General features: G+C 38.4%; 1 protein-coding gene across 1 annotated transcript; it reads right to left on the bottom strand.

Annotated features, from left to right (window-relative positions):
* Window positions 1–3,654: 3,654 nt before the first annotated feature.
* Window positions 3,655–6,455, bottom strand: LOC108978922 (4-coumarate--CoA ligase 1-like). Its single transcript, XM_018949438.1, has 5 exons — window positions 6,270–6,455; window positions 5,240–5,447; window positions 4,988–5,174; window positions 4,809–4,925; window positions 3,655–4,743 (listed from the first exon to the last, which is right to left on the bottom strand). The coding sequence occupies exons 1-5, from the start codon at window positions 6,408–6,410 to the stop codon at window positions 3,804–3,806; spliced, it is 1,593 nt and encodes a 530-aa protein (XP_018804983.1). The 5' UTR covers window positions 6,411–6,455; the 3' UTR covers window positions 3,655–3,803.
* Between the last annotated feature and the right edge of the window lie 4,798 nt (window positions 6,456–11,253).

The following is an 11,253-nucleotide window of genomic DNA, read 5'->3' as shown; positions in this document are numbered from 1 at the left end:
TAGAAGATGCCTCTGTCACCAGTTTGACGGTTCTCTCGACTGCCACGGTTTGAGAGGGGAATTCACTAAATTTCCATTCCTCTGCAGTGTCACCCGACAGCCCTTTTATGAGTTCTTCGTTAGAAACTGAACAAAGAACTGGTGGAACAGTCAAGGTAATAGTCTCCCAGGTAATCATATCGTAATGATTATTAGCTTTGAAATTCAGCTTTGGCACTTTATTACATCTAACCCTTCCATTTACAGTGTCAGACTCGGCTTCTCTGCCTGCCAGAAGACGGTCAAGGGCCAACTTTCTGACTTCTATCCGTTCGTCAGTTATCATAATAAGGAGAATGTTTTCTGGAAGAGCAAAGAAAGCATTCTGTTGAATGGATGAWTCGACAACCTTGCGCAGTTTAGCAGATAAGTCTCTCGACCTTTGAATTGCAGAATTGAATCTTTGATTGAACTGTTGAATCTTATTGAGAACCGTAAAGGTGAGTAAACTGTAAGTATGTACTTGACCAAAATCTTTATTTCCTTTGTTGGGTTGTCAGTCAGTGGATCTATTTGCACAAGTGAGTCAGCGAGATTTGCACATGTTACCTAGATGCATCGATGCTAAATCTGAGGAACATTGACCGGAAATAACAGCTTCTGATATTTTATAGAGATAAGCTTGGTCTGTGCTAAGTTGGGTCGAATTAATAACCTCAGAAGGTAATTGACAGGATGGAAAACTTTCAAATTTGACAGCAGGCAACTTCTCACAATCAGGGATCAGTTTACCTATGTCGCCAGAGAATGTATTTGGACTCTTTGAGACACCATCTATKTGTWCGAMAAGAGCACGAAATGGAAGTTCGTTGAAATGTAGAAGACAAACAACCCTCTGTAATGGCCTACCTATTCTTTCTTCTAGTTTCCGAATGATTCCACCTTTCCAACCTGTGTTCGTGTTGGTGCCATCAGCRCCGACAACTTCTAGATGTTCCACATCAACTGAATTGTCTTGTAAATGTTGCCATATAGCTTGCGTCTCATCCTCAGCTGACCCGGAAGGAGAGGTGATGTGGCCAAAGTAATGGCAACCAGGTTCCGCTATAAAAGAAATATGATCCTCTTTGACAGTGTCGCGGTAGTAGTTTTCACCTTCGCTGACTTGTGTAAGTATAAGAGCTTAACTCCAACACTTTTTTTGCCCAACTAATGTTGCATTTGTCAGTGACAAAGCTAGCCTGATCCTCTGTTATCAAACCTGCTTTTTTGTCATCCAGAAAAGCAAATGAAACAATCAAGGCCGCTGCTCTATCACTTACTCCAAATATTTGGGCAGCTAAAGCAGCGTGTTCTAATACTAGTGTGTTTTGTTTAGTTTTAGAGGATGGAAGAAAAAATTCATCATCAGCAGCGTTTCTGGAAGAATCCATGTGCGACGCACCTACATTGTTGTCGTCTGTATGAGAGTCTGGCTGATCTGAAGTACACGTGTTCTAGCTGATACTTTTCTAGTAAGCGTTGATGTTTCAGGTAGATCAACACTTCCAATGCGACCAATTCTTCTGGTTCTCCGGTCCAAGAGAAATGGTTGTTCATTGATAGGAACTTTCCTTTCCTTTGGACAAGTGCAAGAAGAAAAATAAATAACAAGCAGCGATGTCAAGAAGAGACAAAGTCGTCTCTTTTAGAGTTCAAACCAATTGGGTTCCTTAAAAACATTTGTTTAAGAGTCAGAAATTTCTTATGGTATGTGGTGAGCATTTGTACAACTCTGGTGTGTGAAACTATCGGATTAGATGACTTTTTGAAAGTATTTTCAACCTTTTTTGCAACTATTTCTGTAACCTCTTTACTCCTAGGTTCATAGTTGTCGCATCGGAGTCGCCCTATACGAAATCTTTCACACTAATAACACAAAAGAACATCAAGGTAAGTAGGTAACTGGGCCTCAGAGAGATTGTACGGATATATGCCAAACATAGGACATTTATGTCTAAATTTAAATTTAGATACAGACATTTTGAGTTCTGTATTCTGTTGAGAGAATATAAGTGAGTGTGAGTGATAGCACTCGGCGAAATCAACGTGAAGAAGTGTGGTCGCAAGCCGATTTTCACCTTGCGCTGTGGCGCGCCGCATTTTCGCTCGTATCTCGGGAACGGTTCGTCCTATAGCCATTATCAGATATACCATTTCGGTAGCAAATGACGTGACGAATAGCGCTAGGTAGACAATTTCACGATTTTAGGCGAATTCCGAAATTTCAAGGCCGGAGTTGGGGTTGAAGATGCAATCCGATCTCAAAACAAAAAGTTGCATTGGAATCAGGAAGTACTAAGGCAACTTTTCAGCACTATTAGAAATCCCGAATCGAAAAATATCCGGAATCGACCCACCCTAGTGACTATGATGTTCCAGCAATTGTAATTGCTGGCTTGCTTCTCAAAAAGTTGCACACACCGCACGATTCACAGTAGACAATGACTCAAGTAAAGTTTCTTTTAGTGACATACTTACAAACGTATTTTATCGATTTAGTAAGATCCATGTGTTGTTAACTTCGATATTCACTCTTCTAAATTGAATGCAGAATGTTCTGCCATAGCTATCAGGTATATCCATCACTTCCAGTTTGTGTTTCCGAAAGAAAAGCACGTGGGAGTGACCATAAATCATATTGATTTCACTTCATATAATACTGAATCTTCCCCCGGATCAGGAATTTCCGCAGTAATGATTTATCAACTTGATCTGGTGTAACCACCATCCACCATCCAATGAAGAATGTATGTGGGCGTCACACCTCTCTTTTGCCACTCAACAGAGTACATCTAGTATAGAATATCGTAAGTGTTATTTGAAAAGTTGTCTTTTGTGAAACACACTTAAAGTTTTCACTGAATAATTTTTCTTTTGAATAGCCGGAATAAAAAAGCAAGCGACCGAAACTAAGCGATTCAAATAATTCACAAAGCAAAATATTGAAAAACAAAACAAACAAAAATTTAAAAAAAAATGTGTATAGAAAAGAGTTACTTTTTGGGACTATCCAATTTTCCGACTTTTCCTCATGAAAATTATAAGGTATTTTTATTTTTAAACCTTCCCCGATGCACAACAAATAACCTCTGAAAATTTCATCAAGATTGGTGCAGCCGATCTCTTAGCTAGGGCTGTGTTTAGGGGTTTCCCGGAAGTTATTCGAAATTCTCTTGCCGTGGAAACCATCCTTGAACCCCAACGGCCACATTAAAAAAAGAATTATCAAATTTGGTTTAGTCGTATGAAAGTTATGAGCGTACATACATTTTGGCGATTCATTTTTATTTATATGGACGTAGATTATGTACATACATGTAGTGTTTATTTTAATAAAATAGTATTTGTAGTATTTTCAATAATAAGAGTCAAACTTTTCCGAAACCACTTATTTATTTAAAATTGTTTTGGAACACGCTGCTTAAAATACTATCTGAACTTACACTGGCCTTTAGCGAGGCGTCTTACGCAGGCGGCGTTACAATTACCTATATAATGTTTTTTTCTATGATGGACGCTAAGCTCTACGACCCACAACTATTTTGCAATCCACTATTTTGAATGCACTTATTCGAGCATCGAATGAGTGGTTGCCCATTATTTATAAGTTAAGATAAACTTTAAAATGAATTGTAATCCTACATAAATATATATAGTATATCCACCAAAATCTTTATTAAACTACTCATTCTGATATGCATATAGAATATATATTTTCTTTATATCTATAATTTTATTGAAATGTTACCTATATAGGTATATCTCTTAACATCCTCATAATTTCACTTTACTTCAAATAAACCTCTCGCCTCTCGTTTGAGTGTCTTTCCATTGGCATTTTGCGGCAGGCGATCGATGAAAATTACTCCAGCATGCAGTTGTTTATAATCTACTGGTAAGCGTTTTCTGACATGATCCTTTACTTGCCCTATCGTAAGTTSRGCACCTTGGCGAAGCACCACTATTGCACCGGCCGCATCTCCATGCCTCTCGTCATACACACCAACAACGCACACATCCCCCACCTGCGGCAATTCGTTGATCACCCGCTCTATTTCGCCTGGCCAATATTGCATTCCCTCATATTTCATTATATCCTTTTTGCGATCGACTATATAAAGCAAATGATTATCATCGAAATAACCGAGATCCCCAGTATGTAACCAGCCATCTGAATCTTGYACACGTTTCGTCTCAATTGGATTWCCATAATAWCCACTCCAAATATGTCCMTTRTTCACYARAATCTCACCAACTTCGTTCCGTGGCAAATTATTKCCCTCATCGTCAACAATACGTGCCTTAACGCCATAACTTAATTTTCCTACAGAGGTGGGATATTTATCATCCGAGTTCAACGATATAAAGCCCGATTCGGTACAGCCATAAGCATAAATTACTTTGCCGTTTTTAAGTAAACCTCTCAGTTGTAGCATAGTCGATTGACTAATGGAGCCACCCCCAGTTAAGAAAGACTGAACGGAGTGCAAGTTATCTATGGTGGCAGCTGGGCAAGCGACCAAAGCGGAAACATGACGTGGTGCACCAAATACGAAAGAGATTTTGTGTTTCTTCACCAACGCAATCATATATTCTGGGGTGTAGGGTTTATTGGTAATTACCCGTTTACAACTCCTGGTCGCAGAGAGTAACGTGAAGTTAACACCTGATATCCAATCCAAACCGCTGTTCGAGAAGATGACATCTTCGCTGGTTACACATCTAAAGAAATAAATATACATAGTATATGTAAATAGAAAAATATTTTCTTAAGTACTTGGACTTACAATTCATCCATGTTCAAGGTATGTCTTGACACACATACACACTTGGGTACACCCGTTGTGCCAGATGAACAAAGTATTGCTACCGTCTGCTCACCGCCCAACACGAAGGGCTCAGGCCTGTAAAGAGTTATAAGTCAGACAGGTCATAAGTTGAACTTGAAAGCTTAAGCTGCACTTACTTATAATGATCTTCATTTGGCATAGGACTCAACAAGTCTTCGACTGTGGCAACGCCCTCAATATGTCCAGTAAGCGTGTAGAATAATGGATTTAACAAACGAGTGGCTTCGTGTAATTTCTCATAATATTCGCCATCACAAAAAATTATTTTCGGTTTAGTGATTTGGAAGACATGACAGATTGTATCTGTAATTAATAAAGACGCAGCAATATATGCGTACCCTTAAGAAAGCACAAAAATCTTCCGTTACCTTTATCCAAACCCGAGTTTACGGCATGGAATGGCGTACAGTTCATAAAGCAGCCGACCGCAACAGAGCTTGTATAGGTGGTGTTTTTTGCCACAATGCCGATGACATCATCGTGTCGTAGACCCATTTTCTTGAAATGTAGCGCCAGACGTGTAGACCAGGTTAGTAGTTCACGATTGGTAACTTCGCGGCCGTCAATATCCGACACCTTAAATAATCAAAGGATTACCGACCGATCTGTAATGCTATCTTAACCGAAGTTAGTACGAGGTTATCAATTTTGTCGTTTTTCATTCATGCTTGATTCGTTGGAAACTTTAATCCTAAAAGGGACTATATGACAGCTATAAATAACCAAAGTAGCAGTATTACAGAGAAGAAATATACGAAAATAGTACAAGTAGGAACTGCACTACAATTACTAGGCATAGTAGATGAATAGAGTAAATCGATTCAAGAACTGCCGGCAATCGATTCAGTAACCAGTAGAATGGAATGTTTTCATGATAAAGCGATATAAAAGATTTAAACCGATGGCATACAAATTCCATAGCAATTTATACTTCTCTAGTATATACTCTACTCAATTGTCATGAATACCAACTCTCTCTTTTAAATTTTGGAATCAGGGCACCACATAATGCGAAACAAAACATTTTGTTTCCTCGTGAAGTCTAAATACTTCTTCCACAGTCGTGTTTTGGGTACAGCATCAGGTTATACAAACGTATGCTGCATGCAATAGGTCACTCCAAACTTTATCCTCAACGTTGCATGCCCTCGCATATCTATTTAGAAAACACATCTTTTCTATTCCCATATCCCAACTTCATCTAAGCAGCCAATTTCATCAACCAATAGATGAGGTCTTCTAATTTCAACCACTAGAGAATGACAGAGATAGACTCTACGCATAACCACAATGAGAAAGTGATTAAACCGTTATGCCATCCTTACTTTTAACTGCAGGATCCTTTTATAAAAACTCGCACTTATTGTCACATCAAAATATTTTGAGGACGGAACTCACTTGGCAAACTTTGCTTGGATAATTCTTCAAATTTCTATAAATAATATCGCCCACGGAGCAATTAAAATCGTGGAACAACGGTGACTTCGGACCAGACCACACGCACTTCTTATTATCGTAAGAACATTCTGAAGACTCCATAATTCGACTACAACAAATTTCTTGCTCCGGCAATTGCAAGCACAAACGATATTAAATTAACTAAATCTCAAATAATTTATTACTTCCTTAAATACTCACCAAATGCTAAGGAGGCTTAATACGTTACTTTGAGTTTGTTACTACTAGGCATTTAAGAACTGGTTTGCAACCCACTGTGGATATGAGGTAAAGCGCACTTTTCAAAATCTAACAGCTGCGCGCCAAATAATTGACATACGAAGTGTTTCCGAAATTCTTTGCATGCTTTTTCGCTCTCCATTTAGTCTCAATTCATAAAAATATCAAAATGCGCCCGCAAAATGTGAGAAAAGCGCGGCCAAAAACTTTCGTAGACTGTTGCGAAACTTCTGTTGATTGCGATTGATATTATTATACATGATACGTTCGTTGTGATGACTTATAACCTGTATCTATGAACTATTAATAGAATATGTATGTTTGCCATAGTTTTATTGGCACTTTTAAATTTTCTTAAGCACCTGTTGTGCAACGCAACTTAACAAATAAAATATTCAAGTGCCATAAATAGCAATAACAGCGATCCAACACTCACAAAAGCAACCCCCCATGAAGTTAAGAGCCTAAAAGTCTTTGAAGTATAGTTATGAATAATTAATTATTATTATTCATTAAAAAAAGGGGTTTTCAATAGAGACGCTACAACAGTAAACCGGTAAGGACAACAAACGTCGGCATATTAACGGGAATAATAGATATATAGAGTTTGGTATTTGCTCGTCGAGAGAGGACTTTACTTCTCAATTGCCTACTTAGTCCGATGTAATTAGCTGCTGGCGAGAGTTATTCGGCGTTGGATTTCGAGGCTGACGTTATTGTTGGTGTTAATACCGATTCCAAGTAGCTCACGACTTTCGGTCCTAGACCAAACATCCTCTGGGTAGCCAAAACACATCCGATTGAAGACGCGCTAAAGTAGGAAAGCCATTCATTCCTCCCCAGGCTTGTGCGCTTGCGCTGTTGTGTAGTTTGGGACCCGTCACCTAAAAAAATTCCCCCCAATGGAAAGGTATAACAAGTATACTCGAGATGATATTGCGTTAAAACATGTTCTCGAGTACACATGAGTAATTCTAAACGTTAATGCAGTCAGTACAGATCTTCCCCAGTTATAATAAACGTGATTTAGTAATTTCCAACTGCTTTGTAAAAGCGTGATTTTAGTATAAATATTTTAAGCATGAAGCAAAATGTAGGATATTTCGAATAACCTTATTATAAAAATAATGCCTTTTAGCTATTGTGACTCCTAAAATTTGATAAGGGTGTGGTTGCCATTAAATTCTACGTAAGCTTATACGATAACAAATAAGATATCGGTAACTACGAATCTACATAATATTATCCAGCCAATTTATCTTAGTTGTTATTTTTATCTAAGAGAATTTAGGTCAATGTTTTTACTTAGACCAAAACAGTTCTATCCAACGTAATAAACAATATTTTTGGAACAATTTAATCTTTAGTGCCTTAATCTTTTAACCGTTAACCGAGTTTACGATTAGATTGCTCTCTATATCAGCAGATCAACAATACCAAGGCAATTTTAGAGTCGATCTTAATACTTTGTTTTGGAATTATTGGGTGCTTTTCTTATTACTTGCGTCTGTTTGTTTTTTACTTGAACTTTCCACCGTAGAGTCAAGTGTCATTCCCAAGTATTTAGCGGAGTTAAAGTACGGTATTCCTGCACAGTCTATGAAAATAGGTAAATCCTCTATCTTTATACCCTGAACAGGGTATATTAAGTTTGTCATGAAGTTTGTAACAACCAGAAGGAAGCGTCGGAGACCCTATAAAGTGAGTATATAAATGATCAGTATGTTGAGCTGAATCGATTCAGCCATGTCTGACTGTCCATCTGTCCCTCCATCTGTCGGTATATATACGAACTAGTCCCTCAGTTTTCAGGATATCATTTTAAAATTTTGCAAACGTCATTCAAAGTTCTTGTATGGAAAACTTTTGCATTTGACAAGATATATTYRCGAAATTTGGTACAGATTATTTTCTAAGGCAACATTGTATTATCCAAAGCAATTGTTCAGATCGGTTAACTATAGCATATAGCTGCCATACAAACTGAATGATCGGAATCAAATCCTTGCATGAGAAACTTCCTCATTTAGCGATATATAGTATCTTCACGAAATTTGGTATGAGTTATTATTCATAGAAATAACGTAATATCGAAAGAAATTGTTTAACGCGGTAATGTTGGTAATTTTTACGTCTAAATTGCAATCGCCAACGCCAGCAAAAGCATCAACCTTGAAATCCAATGCAGAATCACTCTTGTTAACAGGTGCTACTTCGGACCAAACTCTATAAGCCACTTATTATTCCCGTCCTGCTATATGGTGCGTAAGTATGGTCATTGACAGAAGTTTATTAAGAATGTTCGAGAGAAAGGCTCAGCGAAAGATTTATGATTGTTTTTGCGCATTGGCAACTGCGAATACCGCAGTCGATAAAAATATGAGCTGTACGAGATATACGGCGACATTGACATAGTTCAGCGAATCAAGAGACATCGACTGCGCTGTATGAAAGAGAACAATCCAGCTTTGCAAGTTTCCAATTCAGTACCGAGCGAAGGAAGAAAGCGAAGAGAAAGATCTCCACTCTGTGGGAGAGAAATGAAGAAACAACTGACGCGTCGTTGTTAACTTAGCTATAACTGCGTAAGCGGTGTCTATGCCAGCGAAGAAGAAGAAGAATTTTACTATACTTATTGGAGACAACTATTTTAGACCCTCGGCAGTAATCAATCATAACCGCGATTTTCTTTACTGTAAACAGGGAGATAAAGTATTAAGTTTCTTGTATTGGTTATGCACTGAAAATGCTTTGCGAAACTTTAATTTTTGAACCTTTATTATTATATTTATCAGCTGGGCTAGGAGTTTGATGCCACAAACGTCGCAGCTTTCGCTTTTTGTTAAATTATTTGTCTTATATCATTGGGATAGTGGGAGTTTACAGAATTTTCCTTACTTCCGGTGTGCTATTCCAAGCTGCATATTGCATACTTGTTGCAAAATATGAAATTTAATCAGTTTTCGACAAGTGCTCGCTCTGAGAAGTCGTGTTTCGCTCTTTACGCATTGTTGACATTCTGCGCATCGTAMATTTTCGGATACGTACACGTGTTTACATTTAGAAATCTTCTTGTATTCTTTCAATCCATAAGTGTATTGCAGATAAGTGCATCAAGTGTGAAGATTTGTTTAATATGGCCCCCGGGTCGCCCAACCCCGGGTTTGCATTGCTTGCCTCTGGATCCCAGCCAAAAAGAAAGAAACCGACCTACTCCCCCCTCAACTTTCCTGACCTGCAGCAGGCCAAGAAAGAAAACCCGAAATATATTCTCATTAATGCAGCGGACTCAAACAAGCCAATTGCGAAGTATTCTTGCTTCGCTGTCCACAAAGCCTTARAAGCTATTAGCAAAGAAATCATCTCAATTTCTGAGTTGCGTGCTGGTAATCTTCTGCTGCTGGTAAAAAATTGCCAAAAGTTCATTTCAGCCAAAAAAAAATCCTGGTGTGTGTGAAATTGAAGCGAAATACCATGACAACCTCAATAGCGTGAAAGGTACAATCTTTGATCCCCGTCTCAACAATGTCAGCGAGAAAGAGATTATAGAAAACATGAGAAGCCAAGGTGTAGTCGATGTTTACAAATTTACTAGGCGGACGGAGGGAGTACCACTACCCCAACCCACGGGTGTAGTTTTACTTACCTTTGATCTTTTTGAGTTACCTGAAAAGTTAGAAGTATCTTGGAGAAGTGCAAAAGTAAAACCCTATTACCCCAACCGAATGCGATGCAAATCTGGCCAACTACTTGGGCATACCGCGAAACGATGCAATAAACCGTGTGTGCTTCTTGCAGTCTTCCTATTCATTCTTTACCTTGCACGCGCACACTATGTGCAAACTGCTCAGGAGATCAGCCATCCTCTGCCAACACTTGCCCAAAATATGTGCAAACGAAGGAGATACTAAAAATAAAATGTCAAAATAAATGCTCCATGAGAGAAGCAATTAAACTCTACAAAGCACAATCACCATCAATATTGAACACTTCTTTCGTCGTAGTTGCCAGAGAAGCACAGCTGCCAAATAGTAACGCTAAGTCAACCTCCAATTCTCTTGATATACCTACATTATCGCTCAATCCAACTCCTATCAATATAACGCAGGTTCACCTGCATTCTCAACAGAGACAACTGATACCTCCGTTATCAATCTCTGTCTCACGCAAAACAATTCATATGACAAAGCCATCAACGGTGCTCTGATCATGTCAGTAGACGATCACTAAGTATTCACCACTCTCAACATAGCATACAAACACCTCCTTAGCAACCTCTTCTAGCAACAATGTTTAATATCCTACAGTGGAATATGCACGAATACTACAACAAATTTCACGAATTGGATATACTAATTAAAGAATACGCTCCAAGTTTTATTTCCCTTCCGGAAAGTCTGCGGCGGCGCCTAATCAATACCAAAGTTACTTTTACAACTTGCCTCAAAATCTAATTAGCAAGCAAGGCATCGCCATTTTAATTAAGAAGTCCATACCACACAAACAAATCCCTGTATCTTCAAATACAGCCACAATAGCAATAGAAATCTCATTATCTTACCAATTTTCAATTATTTCACTTTATATACCACCTTCACAAAATTTTTCTTGCAGCGACCTAATAAATATTTTTTGGACGATATCCACGCCATTTATAATCGTAGGCGATTTCAATGCGTGGAGCCCTCTTTGGGGCTCTGCCACC

This window comes from Bactrocera latifrons, unplaced genomic scaffold (assembly GCF_001853355.1).
Source record: "Bactrocera latifrons isolate USDA-ARS-PBARC rearing strain unplaced genomic scaffold, ASM185335v1 scaffold_13, whole genome shotgun sequence".
Taxonomy (NCBI): domain Eukaryota; kingdom Metazoa; phylum Arthropoda; class Insecta; order Diptera; family Tephritidae; genus Bactrocera; species Bactrocera latifrons.
Note: the sequence above shows the minus strand (reverse complement) of the source record. Positions and strands in the feature narration are given on the sequence as shown.